The following is a 20,464-nucleotide window of genomic DNA, read 5'->3' on the forward strand; positions in this document are numbered from 1 at the left end:
TGAACAATAGTTTACCAGTTTAATTCTTTCAAATAAATAATATAAAATTGCATAAATTATTCTCAAACTGACCCAAGTATTTAAATGGAGAAGGTTACATTAAAAATGACATTTTACATACATTAGACATTCAATTTAATATATATATATATATATATATATATATATATATATATATATATATATATATATATATATATATATATATAAACAATTCTATATAAAACAATAGTGAATTTAACATTGAATGTGATATTTCAGTTTTTCTTTTTAAATAAATCTTCAAAAATGTCAACAATTCTGTGTTTTTCTGTCAATATGGGGTGCTGTGTGTACATTAATGAGGAAAAAAATGAACTTAAATGATTTTAGCAAATGGCTGCAATACAGCAAAGAGTAAAAAATTTAAGGGGGTCTGAATACTATCCGTACCCACTATATATATATATATAAACATTTATCAAAAGATTTCTATTTCAAATAAATGCTGTTCTTTTGATCATCAAAGAATCTTGAAAAAATCTTGTATCAGTTTCCACAAAAAAAATATTAAGCAGCACAACTACTTTGAACACTGATATTAATAAGCACCACCAAATCAGCATATTAGAATGAATTCTGAAGGATAATGTGACACTGAAAATTCAAAATTCAAAAGAATATTGATATTCCAAACATAACCAATATGTGAAATAAAATTGTTCAGTTCAAATTATGGAGAGAGAAAAAAAAAAACAGTGGACACATTATTTCAGTCATCATGTTAATGAACAATACAAAACAAAAATATGGAAGTACCATGGTACATGATTGATGATTTCATATAATACTTAGGTATATACCATAGTACTTAGTGATTACCATATTCATATTCATCATATCTTTGACATTTTAGTGTACTTTCTTCACAGAAAACAATGGTACTATATTGGTACATGTCCACAAAAGTTATAGTTTCAGTACATTTTTAGTTAGTGGTGTTTTCAAATCTAGGTCACAAGCTGAATCTATATAAAGATGCAGAGCTACACTATATTGCCAAAGTTTTGGGACGCCTGCCTTTACATGCACATGGATTTTAATGACATCCCATTCTAAATCCGTAGGGTTTAATATGGAGTTGGTCCATCCTTTGCAGCTATAACAGCTTCAACTCTTCTGGGAAGGCTTTCCACAAGGTTTAGGAGTGTGTTTACGGGGATTTTTGACCATTCTTCTAGAAGCGCATTTGTAAGGTCAGGCAGTGATGTTGGCGAGAAGGCCTGGCTCACAGTCTCCGCTCTAATTCATCCTAACGGTGTTCTATCGGGTTGAAGTCAGGACTCAAGTTCCTCCACACCAAACTCACTCATCCATGTCTTTATGGACCTTGCTTTGTGCACTGGTGTGTAGTCGTCATGTTGGAACAGGAAGGAGCCATCCCCAAACTGTTCCCACAATGTTGAGAGCATGAAATTGTCCAATATGTCTTGGTATGCTGAAGCATTAAGAGTTCCTTTCACTGGAACTAAGGGGTCATGCCCAACCCCTGAAAAACAACCCCACACCATAACCACCCTCCACCAAACTTTACACTTGGCACAATGCTGTCAGGCAAGTACTTTTGGCAATATAGTGTATATTCAGTATGACATTTAATCAATCACCTGATCCATTCCATCCAGTTACACCGCAGGTGTAACATAGGTGTATATTTTTTTTAAATATTATATTCAGATAACTCATTGCAGTGAATATGGACAGAAGTACGCCTCTCACCTGTAGATCTCGGATGTCAAACGGCTCTTCATAGATGTAGGCCGCATCCGCTCCGGCTGCCAGCCCCCCCACCGTCGCCAGATAACCACAGTAACCGCCCATCGTCTCAATGATGAACACGCGGCGCTTGGTTCCGCTGGCGGACTGCTTTATACGATCACACGTCTAACACACACATTGTAATGGTTTAAGAATGAAACATATCCATTACTCATACACACACTTCATTAACAGACAGACTGCAGGTCTGACACACAACCATCAACTCAGACATACAGGATATTGCAGAAGTACTGAAGCATGGTCCAAAATTAACTGGCCAATGGTGGGTCATTTATTTATTTTAAACATAATATAGTTCACAATAGTTCAAACCATAATTAATTTAACTTACATCATGTATAATGTTGTACTTCTGACCAACTTTTTTACTCACAGTTGGTTAATTTTGGACCTGTATGCAAGAAGTCACATGCGAGCACAATATAGTTCACAACAACAGAGAACATGCATGTGGTTCCAACTCATAAATATGTGCTTTTTGTGAGGATCCATGTTTGCCATGCAACTTGGGAAAATATACAAACGTTTCAGATCAGCATATAAATCTGTTCCTGTAGTGGACAAACACAGTTCGGTATGTTATATATACACAGATAATGTATCTCATATCTAAAGCCTAAACTCTCATGGTCAGATATTTAAATAAGAAAAAACGATTAAATGAAACCTGGAAAACATTCTGTATGCGTTTCTTATAACTTACAGACATGATCGCAAACTAAATCGTTTTTTTTCCACTTGATAAATTATATTCTTTATTCAAAAAAATGTAAAAATTATTAAAAAAAATTATATCTCTCATAACTCACAGGCATAAGTGTAAAATCGTATAGGTGCACTAAACAGTTTTTTTCCACTTGAAAAATATGTTTTAAGTATATCATTTTTTTAAATAGTACATTTGACAAATATATTTAAAGGCACAGTATGTGGATTTTTCACCACTAGAGGTCGCCTATTCAAACAAAGTTTGAGCGTGGAATCTTCATCACACAGTCAGTGGGAAAGAATCGAGTGGAGTGATTGCTAAAGAGAGACGACCACAACACACGGCGCGAAATCAGCAGAACATTTATTTGGCTGCAGTCGCCGATTCTTCCGGTTAAGCGTATGAGGAAACACAGTGCTGTTTATCATATTAAGATACATTTGAGTGTGTTGAAAATTATGTTCTAACATTACTTAACATCACCTGTTACACACTGCAGTAAGCTTGATCAATATTAGAATATCTTATTAATAAATGCTGGATGGCTTGTGTTGATAAATGGCATGCAATTAAATACAAATGTATAGCATGATGGAGAAAATGCTGTATTACTGTTAGTAAAAATAAAGCTGCATCTGATTACGCTATGTTAGCAACTTGACAAAAGTAGCTACTTTTCTCTGAGGCATTGTATACTTACGGAAAATCAAGAAAACTAGATTTAATCAATAAGATTATACGTGTTGAGCTATATAACAATAATTTGTTTTCTGTTTATTAATGTAACCAAACAGATGTTCCCTTGTCTAATGAAACATGTTTTATATTAAAACGTCTTTGGTGTTTCCATGGTTTTTACAAAATAAAATTGAAAATCGAGAATAACGCGGGTATGATGTTATTGATAGGCAACGCACGGACAGTCGGACACGTCCATGTCCTGGTTTAAAATTGCTTATTTCTCTGGATTTAAGCATTCTTGGAAACATTTGGGATAATGTAAGTACACAAGTCAACAATATATATAACAATGTTCTAGTGTTTTTTGGATATTTTAATACAAAAATCTTACATATTGTGCCTTTTTTGTGTGTTTTTTTGTACCTAATGTCTTATTGAGATCACTTGACCAGCTGAATACTATACTCACTTTATCTTGGTAAACCCACATTATTGTACACTTCCTCTTGGAATAAATCAATCATGTATGCGACAGGGGAAGTTCTACAATGGTACTGATAACAAAAAACATTTTCTTGTGTGTAATGCTGAATCCTATGGAAGCTTGTTTCTGCCACGGAATAAAACAATTTAAAACATAACTGCGACTTTTTATCTTACAATTGCGACTTTACTTTATAACTTTATATCTCACAATTCTGACTTTATAACTCATAATTGATATTTGCGTTTATATCACAAAATTCTGATAAAAAAAAAATCTGCCTTTTTTTTCAGAATTGGTCTTTATAACTCACATTTGTGAGATATAAACTATTGCACGATATTGCAAGTATTGCACGATGCAAACTCAGAATTGCGAGAAATAGTCAGAATTTTGAGATACAAACTTGCAATTGTGACAAATAAACATTTTCTTCGCAATTTCAAGTTTATATCTCGCAATTCTGACTTCTTTTCTCAGAAGTGTGAGATATAAACTTGCAATTGCGATTCAAATTCTGAAGAAAAAAAGGCTGACTTGTGATATAAATTCGCAATTGCGAGTTATAAAGTCAAAATTGCAAGATATAAACTCACAATTCTAAGAAAAAGTCAGAATTGAGAAATTGCAAGAAAAAAGTTAAAATTACCTTTTTTATTTTTTATTCAGTGGCGTAAACAAGCTTCCATAGAACACATATCAGTAGGTGTTTTTTTTACAAAAAAAAAATAAAAAATCGTCCTATAAATGTTTTATCTCATTCTTACATTATTTAAAATTATTTAGTGCACCTTTTAATATAGAGTCTGATAATGTACTAATCGACATGGTAACATCTGGCGTTCTGGGCAAGGGTGGTGTGTCTTACCTCCACTATGGCATTGAGTGAAGTGTCAGCGCCAATGCTGAGGTCAGTGCCGGATACATTATTACTGATGGTGGCGGGCAGCATGCACATGGGCACACAGAACTCCTCATAACTGCTGCGGGCATCGACCAGCTGCAGCAAACTCTCAAAGGCCTGCAGCAGTGCACATGCATTAGGACGATTGCTCACTTACTCTCTTCTAGGTGTACACTAAATAGGACGACCTTTCTGATTGTTTTGAGGGAGAGAAAGTGTTTCCTGTCTGCTCAAGACGACTAGATCGCACGTATAGTTGACCACCAGATCCTCATGACGTGGGCATGGCATTGGCTAAATGGTGACTGAGGCAAGTTTTTTAGATAGCAGGAAGCCTCACAAGAACCAAAGTGTGACCGACTTCACAACCAGACTAAATAGCAGCACAACCAGACCTTAAATAGCATGACATCACACACACATGCAGACATTAACACGCAAGACTTCAGGCCAGGTCCAAAACATCATGCAGTTAGTTGCTCTTATTTGATTAGTACAACTTAATGTCTAAGGACAGCATATGTGGCATTAATTTAAAGTGAAAAATGAATGCATGAAATTTCTCAGTGTGCCACAAAACCCAGCTAAATGTTCTGGCAAGGTTCTCTGAGTTATGAACAAACGTTCTTGCAGTAACATTAACAGAATGCTTGTTCAATGTTATCTGGTCTTTAATAATGTTCTCAAAAGCACAAAACTGTAATATATATGATGTTCATGGAATGTTTTTTTCTAAAAATGTTGTAGTTGGATGTTAGTCTAACATTGTTTTTAAATGTTACTACTTGTTTCAGAATGTTCAAAGAACATTTAAATGTAACATTTGAAGAATGATACAATTTAACGTTTCCTTGCCATTGCATAACCAAAAAAAAAAAAAAAAAAAAAAACTACGACATTTTCATAACTTTAGCTAAATTTTCTTAGAACATTTTTTGTTAGCTGGCAATGCTGTCCATAATCATTCAATTTTAATGAATAAGACATATTTCATTAATCCATTTGCACCTGTGATTAAGAGCTTAATCATGTAATTATTTGTTATTGCTCAAACACTTAAAATAAAAGGTTATTCCACAACATATATATGATATAAATAAAAGTTTACCAATTTATATTAAGGAAAAATTCTGTTTTAATTTTTGTCCACCAAATGGTTTTTGTTGTTAGTGATGTCGTTCAATATCAAATGCTTTTGAACTCAGTCCCAGGACATTAATTTATGTCCAGAAGTATTTATTTATTCAATATTATTATTATTTGGAAACAGCAGAACTGAGCTCAAAGGTACAAGATTAATAAGCATATTAATCTTAATCTCACAGTGTATATAAAAAGGTGTATTTATAAATGAAACAGAATGGAAAACTTTTAGATAATGTTTGGCAGCACATGCATTACAATCAAACATAAAATGGATCTCAGTATGATTGTGCTACATTGTTGGACCAGGCCTGCGATATAAGCACACACAAAAGATGCAAACGCACGTTTATACAGTCAGTAGCAGGACTGGGTGACAGGTTGTGCTGAGTGACCACATGCGTTCGTCTCCAGACACGCTGATTCAGTCAGGCTGCAGTGACCACCAACCTCAGCCCATCATCTCACACAGCAATATCCCACCCAAAACTCATTCAGCTCTACTTCATAATACAAAACCAAAGCTCTAGCCAGAACACTGTAAACACTGTAAGTATGTTTACATGCACTTTAAAAGTTTGATTTCAGTCAGACTAAAGTAATTTGTTTAAAATGTCACATACCGAGTGAAATTAAACGACACTGTCTGTAAAAAATTATTTTTCAAACAGGATTATTGAGGTATATTTTACAAGAAAATACTATTTCAGTCTTTGTACTTCAAAATGTCACATTTAATTCAGTGTTACTTGTAAATTTCACAAATAATGACAAAGAATTTCTGAGTAAAAATTGTTTTTACACGATTCTTTTTTCAGTGTAGTTTGTTTTTTTGCAAACAGTATGTATGCACGTTAATTGGAATACAATTCCAATATTATCCAATAACCCTTCCGATATTATATCAAGGCCATAACCATGTCTTTAACATTGGGGGGACAAAACCAAATTTATCTTTAAAGATAAATATAATAAATATTTAAAGGAATTAAATAATGAAAGGAGCATTAATCAATCAATTTGCAAGCAGTATTTTTATTTTAAAATATGCACACATTAACCAAATACAGTGGCAAAAAAGGCCTCTATTAATGTTTTTTTTTGTCTCGTCACATGGTTTGTTTGGTTGTTTACCATTTCTATCATAAAACAGTTTTGCTTAGCTACTTACATATTATACACCGTTAAAGAGATAGTTCAACAAAAAATGAAAATTCTGTCATCATTTACTCACCCTCAAGTTGTTCCAAACCTGTATGAATTTCTTTCTTCTGCTGAACACAAAAGACGACATTTTGAGGAATGTCAGTAACCAAACATTTGATGGATCCCATTGACTTCCATAGTATTTTTCCCAGATGCTATGCAAGGCAATGTGGTTCATCAACTGTTTGGTTAACATATTTTTCAAAATATCTTTGTGGCGACCAGGGCGGGCGAGAGCCGCGAGGGAACGGCGCGAGGCCGGTGGCGCGAGTGTTAATGAGCTTCACCTGGGAGGAGCACCGGTGATAAATGATGACAGAATTTTCATTTTTGGGTGAACTATCCCTTTAAAGCAGTGGTCACCAACCTTTTTAAGCCCAAGATCCCTGACCTCGACCTTTTTGAAAGACAAGATCTACTTCATAGAAAAAGACAGCTCATATTGTATTTAGTATTTTTTTCGTGGTCAATGTAGATTCTGATTTATTTAGCCTATTTATTTATTTTTTTACAAGCAAATTGGCCGGATTCTGATACTGGTTGCAGATATTTATTATTAATATTATTATAATAAACAAAAATATATAGCCATTTCAAATGAGAGGGAACCACTGCTTTTTAATCACAATCCAAACAAAGATGCTACGCATGTTGCATGAGCAGTTGTTTTCCCTCTTGAAAAATCCAGCTAAAACCAGCCTAAGATGGTCAGGCTGGTTTTGGCTGGTCTCCCAGCCTGGCTTAGCTGGTTTTAACTGGTCTCCTAGCCTGGTCATAGCTGGTTTTAGAGGGGTTTTGACTTTTGACCAGCTGAACACCTGCTAACCCAGGCTGGGAGACAAGCTAAAACCAGCTACTTCCAGCTTAAACCAGCTAAGACCAGCCAACCATCTTAGACTGGTTTTAGCTGGATTTTTCAGCAGAGTTTTTATTTGAATTAGATTTAATTTCAACATTTAAAGCAAAAACAGTACGGTCTGACTGTATCTTTGTGAAATTATAAATGCTACACACAAAAATGCATAAAAAAAAAAAAAAACAGCAGACTGAATGAGACGCAGATTCACTCTCTGACAGCAGGTGGCGCTTATGGAGCAGCAGTGATACAGTGTTTCCTTGGTTACCGCTGTAAACAAAGCTGAAATGCGCTAATAATTAGCTACTTTATTCGGAAGTAAGAGGAAAATAAAATGCCATTGCCATCGAAATCTTCCTGAAGACTGATCTCCTTTTAGGAGATTCCTAATCCCTCACCCCCAATTCAATATTTATATTTTCTTCCTATATTTCGAGCATCGTGAACAGTGAGCTGCTTTGCCTGCTACAGAATTTTCTCCTCTTCGCGTACGTCTTCAGCGTCTCTGGCCTCTTGTTAACGGCCGTTTACAGACTCAGACGTAATGTGGGCTATTTACCTTCATCTGTCTGCCCCAGTAGTTCCAGAAAATAACACAAAAATAAATACAAAAATACAGTAAAAGGCTGGAGAAATGTAATGTATGTTTGTACTCATATTTCTGTTATTTTCGCGCGCTACTGGAACAGTGATAAAGATCGACCGGTCGATCGCGATCGACGGGTTGGCGACCACTGCTTTAAAGCATAGAAATCTACCTCATTCCACCAAACAATGCTCTTTCACATTTTCTATGCTCTGCAAAAGGTCTACATTTGCATCTAAAATCAAAAATGACCTACTTATCTAGGCTGGCTGCCATCCATGTCAATGTCATTTAACCTTCAAGTATTTTGAGTGTGACCTGTGTGTTTCCTGGCAGGGAGGTTGGTCATTATCAGCCCTGACCTTTCAGCGTCTCTTACTGACAGTGCTCTTGACAAACAGATATACAAGCCCACCACCCCACACACACACTCTCTGACACGAGTGTGTGACGTCTTACATCCGTGATGGCGTTGAGGGCCGTGTCTGCCCCGATACTCAGGTCTGAGCCGGGGATATTGTTGGACACAGTGGCCGGGACCATCACCATGGGAACACAAAGCTCTGTGTGTTGGGAACGAGCTGCTTGCAGCTCCATCAACCCCAAATATGCCTGCGGTCAGAGCAAGGACTTATGGGTCACTGGCTAGAATTATGAGTAATGTTAAGAAGGGGAAGGGCAGAGAGCCATGCCCACTTTGATTATGATGGTAGGAAGATACTGGAAGTATTTATGAAGAAGATTTAAAGTATGATTGTGAAATGACAGATGAAACACAAAACAACTAAAACTTTTACTTTCTTTTCGGTATATTTTAAAGATTGGAAAAAAGACAATAAATATTATATAATTATAAATAAATTATGCATTTTCATTTCTTTCTTACTGAAAAATCTCACCGACTTCAAAACTTTTGAAATGTAGTGTATGATGTAAAGATTTGAATCTATTTATACTGTAAGAAATGTATTTCTTACATTTAATTAAATGTTATTTTGTTATAAACTAATGAATATCTGGTAGCAATAAAAAAACACTGTTAATTATTGTTTTTTCACCTGTAAATAACAATTTGTAATAAATACTATAAAGCAGTAATATAATATGATCATGACATCATTTAAAGGTGCAGTAAGAGAATTCTGAGAAACATTATTAAAAATGGATCGGACTGAGCACCAAAACACACAGTAGCCAATCAGCAGTGAGGGGCGTATACACTCATGAGAGGCGAGGTGCCTGTGTTGCATAGGGTGTTTGTGAATTTGGAGGCGGAGCTATCAAGATAGGGGTGTGATCCTTTTGAGTAAGGGCGTGTTTGTTTGAATGATTTCAAATATCAACAGCGTTTCTCAGAAATCACTTACTGCACCTTTAAGACAAAAAAGACACACAATGGCATGTGATCATAATGAATAGCACTGGGTAAAGGAGAGATTGATTTTCAGTAGAAACTTCAGAGTTATAGAATCAAATTTTACTCATTAATACACAGCAAAATGTGTAAAAAAATTTACATAAACAAATAATTTCATACCTCAAATCCTCCAATAACCAGTAAAGCATTGATGTTATGAATCCTCATTTGTTCTGCAATTTTATCAATGTGTTTTGCTGGGAGAGTTCTGAAAAAGTATATTAGAACGCATCTTATTCAGTGTTTAAAGGCATATCGGTGTCTTGTTATTGACAATGGGCTCTTAGATATATAATCGTACCTTTTTGTGCCTAGCAGGGACCCGCCCTGGCCTGTCCAGCCCCCAACATCACCCCACTTGATTTCTTTTATCTGCAGAACAAATCAAAGTAAATATGGGATCATGGACCTTTGCTTGAGTTTGGATGCTTGAGTTCAATACAGTCAGAGTTTAATATGTTGTTTTTCTTTCTAATAATACAGACTCGAGATATAAAGCATTCATTCATTTTAGAAACCTTGTGAAACCACTGGAAACACATCCAATCACATTTAAGGAATTTTTGGCCTCCTCAAACTTGCATTTATTTACAAGCAGCATTAGCACTATTTCCTCTACACGAGGCAAGCAGTATAAAGTGGATCTGTAATGCTACAGTAAGTTAAATATGGCACTGAGCACAATGCAGCAGGGGATTGTGGGAGGGAATAATGGGCTTACTGTAATCATGACTGTTTATCTCATTTGGCAAGGAACTGATTCACAAACATCTATATGCTGTCTCACAGTGTTTCACAGACTGTCGCCAACAAATTCTTTGCAAAATTAATGTCAAAATATCATGCAATTTCCTCCACATCTTAAACCGTGCATTGTATTTTATAACATTATAACAATTTTGGAATAAAATGCTGGACTCGTTCATTTTACAAAGGCTAATTTCACAAAATACACACTTTTTTTAACACAGTTTTTATAGAATTTGACAAAATTAAATTACAGCAATAAATGATAGTGATGATGTTAATAATAATAATATATTATCTTACTTTGTCTTGTTGGTAACCAAGTACACTATGTTTCAAAAGACTTTCTTAAAAATGGCAAAATAGTTGGTTGTGATTAAAATGATGCTAATATGTGTAAAAATTGTGCATAAATAATCTACCTTTTGAAATTGTTTACATTTATTGCACTCTTTGTTTAAATTACCAAACTTTTAAAAATTCTGTAATATTTTTAAAACATATTTTCCTATTTTAAAATTGAAAGTCTAGCTCTGGGAGAAGAGTAAAAAAATTAAACATCGACATAAAAAACATTTGAAAAGTTCCAAAAATAAATGATGAAACATCAACATAAAAGTGGCTACATTTAAAGGTGCCCTAGAATCAAAAATTGAATTTATCTTGGCATAGTTAAATAACAAGAGTTCAGTACATGGAAATGACATACAGTGAGTCTCAAACTCCATTGTTTCCTCCTTCTTATAAAAATCTCATTTGTTTAAAAGACCTCTGAAGAACAGGTAAATCTCAACATAACACCGACTGTTACGTAACAGTCGGGATCATTAATATGTACGCCCCCAATATTTGCATATGCCAGCCCATGTTCAAGCCATTAGACAAGGGCAGCCAGTATTAACGTCTGGATCTGTGCACAGCTGAATCATCAGACTAGGTAAGCAAGCAAGAACAATAGCGGAAAATGGCAGATGGAGTGATAATAACTGACATGATTCATGATAACATGATATTTTTAGTGATATTTGTAAATTGCCTTTCTAAACGTTTCGTTAGCATGTTGCTAATGTACTGTTAAATGTGGTTAAAGTTACCATCGTTTATTACTATATTCACGGAGACAAGACTGTCGCTATTTTCATTTTTAAACACTTGCAGTCTGTATAATTCATAAACACAACTTCATTCTTTATAAATCTCTCCAACAGTGTGTAATGTTAGCTTTAGCCACGGAGCATAGCCTCAAACTCATTCAAAATCAAATGTTAACATCCAAATAAATACTATACTTACGCGATTAGACATGCTGCATGACGAACACTTTGTAAAGATCCATTTTGAGGGTTATATTAGCTGTGTGAACTTTGTTTATGCTGGTTAAGGCAAGCGCGAGCTCCGGGGGCGGGGAGCACGAGATTTAAAGGGGCTGCGCAAGGAATCGGTGCATATATAATTATGGCTCAAAATAGGCAGTTAAAAAAATGTATGGGGTATGGGGTATTTTGAGCTGAAACTTCACAGACACATTCAGGGGACACCTTAGACTTATATTACATCTTTTATAAAGAAGTTCTACGGCATCTTTACAGAAACACCAATTATGCATAAAGGTCTGTTAGTTTGAGTTGTGTTACCTGTCCCTTATAGAAGCCCTCGAATCCATCACTAACAGCAAACATAGTGTGGCCTTCTGTGATCCCAACCCTGACGGCGGAACGCACGGCTGCATTCATGCCAGCTGCAGGAGCCCCGACATTCAATACGGCCACATTAAATGAACTCTAGAGAAGAGAGCATATCACACAATATAAAAATAATGAAACACAAAGACATTCAATTAGAAGTCAGGCCTGCTTCTCAAAATGAATTAGATGAGCTCAAAGTATCTGCTCTCTGCTATTACACAGACTGCATAAGACATGCAGAAATGTTTATAGAACAATACAGCGTTAAATCTAATCTGATACACAACTGGAAAAAAATCCTGGATTAAGCTGCGTTTGTGAGTAAATCACTCAAGAAAGCACTGTAATCCATGGTTACATACATGTGGTCTGTTGTCATGTGCCTCTGATTTAAACCTTCTTCACATTAAAGATATTGTTTTATTTTTATTGTCTATGCTACTATCTGCTAATCTATTCTATAGAGAAACTTAAAATACTGTCATCATTTATTCACCCTCAAGTTGTTACAAATGTGTATGAGTTTCTTTCTTCTGTTGAACACAAAAGATATTCTAAAGATTGCTGGTAAGCCATTTTCCTACTATGGAAGTCAATGGCTACCATCACATGTCTGGTTACCAAAGTTCTTCAAAATATCTTCTTTTGTGTTCAATAGAAGAAAGAAACTCAAACAGGTTTGGAACAACTTGAAGGGTGAGTAAATGATGACAATTTTCATTTTAGGGTGAACTATCTCTGGAAGCATCATGTTAATGTGATTTCAACTGACTACACTCTCCCTAATCCCTCAAACAACTAGCTAATACACTACCGTTCAAAGGTTTGGGGTCATAAACTATTACTGTTTTACTGTATGACCGACTGCAAATGTTTGAACGGTAGTATATATTTGCATATATTTGAATATTATGCAATAAATGAATTGCAAACAAAATATATATATTATTTTAGACTTAGAACAAATCAATCAAATGCTTGTGGAGAAAATAAATGGGAAAGTTCAGAAACCTAATCAGGAGGCAAAGCTTTCTATTCTATATTCTATTCTACTGTATATTCCATGCACAGTACATACATGACAATGGCCATCCTGCATTCCATCCTCATCCCCACAAAAGAAAATAAATAAACATATTGAGCTGTCAGTGTAACAGAAAGAGGCTAAAGCAGACCAAACATGTTGTGCAAAATATACATTCTGTCTTGTTCGCATTATGACTTACATGTGGAAGTTCAGCATCAGTTTTGCGGTGGGACAAGAGTTTGTAGGTGTTCAGGTTGTTTTCAAAACTTCTAAAATGCAAAAAAAGAGAAAAAAGGCCATTCAGACATTTGGTGATGTGATAAAAGTGCATAAACTGATATGAATATTTTTACAATTAACATCGACACCTGCTCTGTAGAGTAAAATAATGTGGTTTTTGTGGTTTACCTTCCACGCAGCTTTACGGCTTCTTCAAATCTCTTTTCATCCATGGCCTTCTGGACTTCCTGTGTCTGCAGTACGACAAACAATCAAACTGACAAATCCAAAACTCCCAAACAGAGCATTAAACTACTTAGCAAATACTTTATTGATTGAACTAAACTGAGATTCAGGATTGGATGATAATACTGTTTATACGGACCACGTCTGTATGCAGAAATAAAGTGAAACGTTGCTTTTATGATAATTGCTTTAGGACAAATGCAATAAAATCTAAGCACTTTTACTGATACAGATGTGGAAAGACTACAGGAAACAGGAAGTTGAGCACATCCACTTACCTCTACAGTAAAGCTCTCAGATTTAACAAACTTTACTATAGTCATTAGTTGAGTTACTTTCTCACCATCTGAACACACTCCATCAGAGGCACCCTGACAGCCTGGTTCCCACACAGAGACACCACACACGCTGGAGTACCAGGAGACGCTTCTAACAGGGCCAACACGGCTTCCACTCCCATACGACTCGCCTACAGAGGAACAGAGGAGAGAAAGAGAATTAAAGAGAGTGAATACAACATGTTACAAGTGTGTTTTGTCTAATTCAGGACCATACCAAAATGCGGTCAAAGGCAGAGGGTGTTCCTCCTCTCTGGACGTGACCCAGAATGGTGACCCGCGTGTCAAACCCCAAACAGCGCACAACCAGCTGCAGTAGAGAGTCAACACAATCTTTACTTCACCGGAAATACAGATGATTCTCAAACAAATCCAGCAAACTTAAAAGATTAATGACAGACACACACTACTTTTCAAAAGATTTTTTAATGTTTTTAAAAGAAGTTTCATATGCTTTATGAGAGGCTATATTTATTTGATCAAAAAAACAGTAAAAACTGTAATAGTGTTAAATATTATTACAATTTAGAATAACTGTATATATGAAGAGTTCCACTGCAAAAACCTGTCTGACATTTTTTACCAGGCTCCTATGTTTAGGTTCAGTAATTTCACTTTAATGACAAAGAAAAGGTTATTAGTCAGTTATTGAAATGCCTTATTTTCAAAAATTAAATTAATTGGTATTTAACATTTTTTTAGGTCCACCTCTTTGGACAACAAGACATAGTAAAATGTCAGTTTCTGTCAGTTTTATAGCAGCAAAAGCAACACTATTGTGTTTACTTGCTACTCGCAAAGTCCTGTCCTTGATAAAAACTTGAAGCTCGGCAATTGAATGTCAGCTCGTACACACACCATCATTCATCTTGAAATCATATGATTCAATTCGGATCTTCTGATTGGTTCTTCTGTGGACTTTAGAGGCTTTTTAACAAAGGGAAGTGGCGTTTAGCGGTTTCTGCCAACTAACCGGTATTTCTGAATAGGCTGACGCTAGGATTTATCAGATTTGAAGCGAAAGTATTTGATGAACGTATAATATGTGCGGTAAGCAATCGCTCAATATCATTATCTCGTTTTTGAAGGAGGTGGTGTTTAGCGGCTTTTGCATCTGAACTATTCATATATATTTTAAAATTTAATTTATTCCTGTGATAGCAAATCATTACTAAAGTCTTCAGTGTCACATGATCCTACAGAAACCATTAGAATATGCTAATTTGCTGCTCAAGAAACATTTCTTGTTATAATATCAATGTATAAAACTGTTGTGCTGCTTAATATTTTTGTGGAAACCATTTTTCCAGGATCATTTGATGAATAGAAAGTTGAAAAGAAAAGCATTTACTTGAAATAGTTTTTTTGTTGCAAAAATGAAAAATTTACTGTGCCTTATGATTAATTTAATGCATCCTTTTTTGGGGGAAAAATATCTTTTGAAAGGTAGTGTAGATGGATTTATTATTAATGTCAGACTGAGCCCAAAATCCCAAAACTCCACCATGAATTAAAACACACATGCAAGAACAGAGCACTATTTCTAAAGCAGTTTACTCTAAAGGCTACGGAAAGCCAAAGCTGCCGAAATAATAAATAAATAAATACATAAATAAATACATAAAAAAAAATACAAATAATAATAATAATAATAATATATATATATATATATATATATATATATATATATATATATATATATATATATATATATATATATATATATATATATAAAGAAATTAATAAATAAATAAATATGCAAAAAAAATATTTCTTATAAATATTATCTTTGTATTTATGTATGTATTTGTTTATTTATTCATTCATTCATTCATTCATTCCATTTCTTTGTGTATTTATTTATTTCTTATTTCAGCAGCTTTGGCATTCCATAATATGCAAGGTCAGCAAACATAACCACAGACATGCATGTTGTGAGAGAAATGTGTGTGACTTAAAGACACAAAAGTAAATGAAGGGAAGTGTCACATGTAAACACACACAGCTGATATTTACACCAAAAGCAGTGTCTACCAAAACTCAAATATAAAACATGCATTTGTTAATCCTTCTGTAACAAAACTAGAAGAAGAAAATGGAAATATGGAAATTGTGTTATGTGTAAGAGAAGGAAAGCAGTCATTTATACACTCATTAGTATGGATGTGCTGTATGGCCTGTGGCTGTGCATTACTCACGTCCTTTATAAGGTCTGTGGTTATGGGCTTGTTGTTATGGTCTATTGCACCTTCAGCTACTATGATGATATTAAGCCGTTTCTTATCAGCACGATTCTACAAGGGAAAAAAAGCACGCGCACACACATCCGTACATACATACACACTGGTGAGAACGGGGAGGAGATACTCACGTCCTTCACTGCATTAGAGCTGATGGGGTTTCCATGTCTGTCTGTGGCTCCCTCGGCCACTATGATTATATTAAGACGAGAACCTCGCAAACGGCTCTGCAGGACAAACACTGGAGGACTGAAACAAGCTGTGCGTGTGTGTGTGTGTGTGCACTGGCATGTATGCATGAGTGTGTTGTGTGAATGTGTTCATGTGTTTGAGCATGGCTTCTTGGGGGAAACTGTAGCAAGCTAAACAACAACTACTAAGTTATTCTTTAGAAAACGTGCCTTGCTACACTACAAGCTACTAAAAATTAAAAAAGTAAACTGAAGCTATAAGCTATTAAATAATCTAAATATCAGATTACATGATTCAGTTAAAAGTAGAAGCATTTTTCTGGCACAAAAACAATAGATCAATTAGTGACAACATCAAACTTAATCTATTAATACAAATAATTTTACACTAAATTAATAAGACACTCTTTTATTTAATACAGTATTTAATTAAATGTTTATTCTTTCTACAAAAAGACAATGTAAAAAAAATTTAAAGAGTTCCAGGAACACAACTGAGTGATGAATCAATGGATTAGGTGAATTTTTTCATTAAAATGAAGCATCTGAATACTTGTATATTTTTCTCACAATTCGGATAAAAAAGTCTGAATTGCGATTTATATCTCGCAATTTTGACTTTATAAAAACACATAATTGCGAGAAAAGTCCAATTTTTTATTTAGTGCAGGAAAGAAACTTTATATATATATATATATATATATATATATATATATATATATATGTAAATTACTCATATTATGATCTCTCATATAATTCTACATAATATATTGTTGGCTCTGATGACAAATTGCGTGTGATGTTCCTCGTTTGTAAGTCGCTTTGAATAAAAGCGCATACTAAATGAATAAATAAATGTTTGTCTTGACTGCAAGACTCCATGCAGTGATGTAATGTTTGGTCAAACTACACTGCAACTGCTGTAAAAGCTAGCTTGTTTGCTACAACTGGAGTACTGTCACGCTACTGAACAATGTAGTTAGGTTAGTAGTTTCTCTTCTTTAGTTAGTTTGAGCGTGGCTGTAGGTTTCTGCATGCATGTTTATGTGCGTGTTACCTCTGACAGTTTGTGACACATCTGTTCCTCCCAGCCATCTTTGGGAGGCATTTCTGGAATCAGCACCCAGTCAGCTCCACACGCAAGACCACTGACTAATGCTAGATACCTACACACACATACACACACGGATTACTGCTGATTTCAAATATAGCGCATTTTTCTTTGAGTGTTTATAGTTCAGGGTCTTACCCGCAGTGTCTACCCATGACCTCCAGCACAAAGGTCCTCTGATGGCTAAAAGAGACACAATATGAATTTTTAAAAAAACTTGATTTATCTTTTAATGATAGGCTTAAATTGTTCAAAACAATGTCTAATGTATTTGATATTCAAAATCCATGACTTGAAAATGTGTGACTTTACATTTAAGGTAGGTATGTTATCAGTGCATGCATGGGTATCAAACCCATGACCTTGGCATTGCTAATTCCAGGGCCGGATTTATGCATTGGCATTCTAGGCACGCACATACACTCAGATGTCTGGCGGGGGGGGTCCAATTACAATGAGGAGAAATATTATTTTATTCAATTCACATTTATTTGTATAGTGCTTTTCACAATACATATCATTTCAAAGCAGCTTTACAGAAAATGCATGTGTATAAATTATAAATATTATTAAATATTATTATTTCACTCTAATGGTAAAGCACTTTAAGACATATACTATATAAAATTAACAACATTGAAAATATCATTCAGAAAACTTGTATCTCTGTATTTCGTAAATTTTTTCCATAAATCATTACTATCGGTCACCCTTTACGTCTGTCTGACAGTTGTGCAAATATTTAACCAATGAAAAGTAATAAAAAGAGCTTGTGACTAAACCTCATAACTGCATTGGATCATCAAACTGTCAGTCAAACCTCATAACTTCTATCGTGAATAAAGTTCCACACACAGTTTGGATCATCTCTGCTTGTTTGCAACGCAAGGGTTAATAAAGAACAGGGTAGGGTTGCACCAGCCGTTCGTAAGTTCTTTCTTAAAATGGAACGTAAAGTCCACACTAGTGGCTTAGTAACTACTAACTAGTTTGTAACTAACTCTGTACTTTATTCGGTTGCACCATTTGTTCTTAAGGCAGAACGTAGCTAGTAGCTCGTAAGGTCTCCGTAAAGTAATGCGTAGCCGCATAATATGACGTTTACCTTCAGAGATCCTTCAAATACAGGAGCAGAAGTTGTTGAAATTCTGTGAATTTCAGTTTATCCTTCATTCTGACTTATTTTGCCTCACGTAGCTAACAGTAAAAATAAGTTCCCGTTAAATATAATAGCCTACTACTTAATCATAAATGTTTTTATATGTAAATAACATTCAGAAACTGTATTTGAAATGAAATTAATAAGGATCAATAAAAAACATAAGAAATGACATTTATTGATTATGACTGATACGCTTCAACTAAGTTTAATGGTGCAACACAAAAATATTTAGTAGTGCGTAAGTTGTAACTTAGTGCCCATTTACGTCAAAACTAGTCTACGTTGTAACTTGCGCACAGCTGGTGCAACTGGCCCCTGGTTCTTTGAATAAGTACAGCATTTTTTTTTTACTCAAGAAACACTATATATATAAAGGCTAATGTTTTATGTATTTGAGGAGCGAAGTAGAGGGTCTATTATTTGTTGTTGAATGTCGAGTCATAGCCAATACTGTCTTAAATAGCCTGTGTGTAACACATCATCTTTAATAACATGAGATTTTGGACAAATGACAGAAAAAAACTGAGAGCCCACATAGCTACAGTAAATTTTATAACCCGTAAATTAATGAAAAACGTAATGCGATGAACTTATTGACGAATGTCCAAAAGTTTTTGCTGGTCAAAAACCTAGTAACTCCACTTGAGCTTGATTTTGGTAGAAAGTTAATAATATAATGACACATGCACGTCTCTGACCATATATAAACCAACAACATCAGTTTTGGACATTGGGTTTCCGTCCAATATATATATATATATATAGTTTAGTATGTATGTAAGCTACTGGGGTCAGGGTGGAGGGTATTGAGGGGGCAAGAAAATATATTTCACATCATGAGTTAAATCCAGCCCTGGCTAGTGACATGCTCTACTGTTGGGCAACAAAAATGTTTGCAAATTTAAATGTATTGAAATAACTGGGATTTTTTATTTATTTTTTTTGTATATTGTAATTGTTAGCATATACCTTTGTGCGGTGGTCATTATGGCATCCACCACCTCTATGATCCTGTGCAGTGCTGAGTCAGTGCCAATTGTCATATCTGTCCCGCAGAAATCATTGTCTATCGAGCCCACCATCCCAACAACATGCAACACAGAATGAGTTTGGGCAGCCTCTTCAGTGATTTGACCTGGGAGACAGAAACAAATCATGGATACAGAGAAAAATATGAAGGTATTATGTTATTCAATACAGTATAAGCCCCTCCTTCTCTGCTACCTGATTGGACAAGCTCATCCAACAGTCCGCTCCACTCCTCCCTGAAGAGATTAGCTCCGGTCAAACTGCCATCTCCACCAATCACACACAAGTTAGTGATGCCACGCTCCACCAGGTTTAGAGCAGCACGCAAACGTCCCTCGTGGGTGCGAAAATCCTTGCAACGGGCGCTGCCAATCACAGTGCCACCCTGCACACACATGGTGACATTAAGAAAATAGGCACACAGTGACAGCTAAAAAATGTATTTGTCATTGAATCATCCATTCAAAAAAAATAATTCATTCAATAACAAAACAAATGCTATATGACAACAAGAAATGCTACAAGAAAAACATTAATTAACAACAACCATAAATACAGGAACTTATATTTCTGCATTTAAGTTAGCTTGTATGCAAATTTAGCTTAACTTCCCCAATATTGAAGGATCTGATGACAAACTACAAGTGATGTCCCTTATTTGT

The 20,464-nt window shown here is 35.0% G+C and overlaps 1 protein-coding gene across 5 annotated transcripts in view; it reads right to left on the bottom strand.

Moving 5' to 3' along the window:
• pfkpb (phosphofructokinase, platelet b) overlaps nt 1-20,464 on the bottom strand; it is a 31,768-nt gene that overhangs the window by 5,731 nt on the left and 5,573 nt on the right. Inside the window, exons 4-18 of one of the 5 annotated variants that reach the window (XM_067363165.1) lie at nt 19,998-20,187; nt 19,743-19,908; nt 17,750-17,794; nt 17,558-17,666; nt 16,268-16,363; nt 14,287-14,379; nt 14,075-14,200; nt 13,675-13,739; nt 13,466-13,535; nt 12,189-12,335; nt 10,109-10,179; nt 9,928-10,015; nt 8,850-9,002; nt 4,564-4,716; nt 1,759-1,923 (exon numbers count right to left, since the gene is read on the bottom strand). In XM_067363165.1, the coding sequence (XP_067219266.1) occupies nt 1,759-1,923; nt 4,564-4,716; nt 8,850-9,002; nt 9,928-10,015; nt 10,109-10,179; nt 12,189-12,335; nt 13,466-13,535; nt 13,675-13,739; nt 14,075-14,200; nt 14,287-14,379; nt 16,268-16,363; nt 17,558-17,666; nt 17,750-17,794; nt 19,743-19,908; nt 19,998-20,187 (1,737 nt within the window). Of the gene's footprint in view, nt 1-1,758; nt 1,924-4,563; nt 4,717-8,849; nt 9,003-9,927; nt 10,016-10,108; nt 10,180-12,188; nt 12,336-13,465; nt 13,536-13,674; nt 13,740-14,074; nt 14,201-14,286; nt 14,380-16,267; nt 16,364-16,440; nt 16,537-17,557; nt 17,667-17,749; nt 17,795-19,742; nt 19,909-19,997; nt 20,188-20,464 lie in introns of all 5 variants that reach the window. The other 4 variants (XM_067363163.1, XM_067363162.1, XM_067363167.1 and 1 more) reach the window with 4 other exon arrangements.

This window comes from Chanodichthys erythropterus, chromosome 16 (genome assembly GCF_024489055.1).
Source record: "Chanodichthys erythropterus isolate Z2021 chromosome 16, ASM2448905v1, whole genome shotgun sequence".
Lineage (NCBI taxonomy): Eukaryota > Metazoa > Chordata > Actinopteri > Cypriniformes > Xenocyprididae > Chanodichthys > Chanodichthys erythropterus.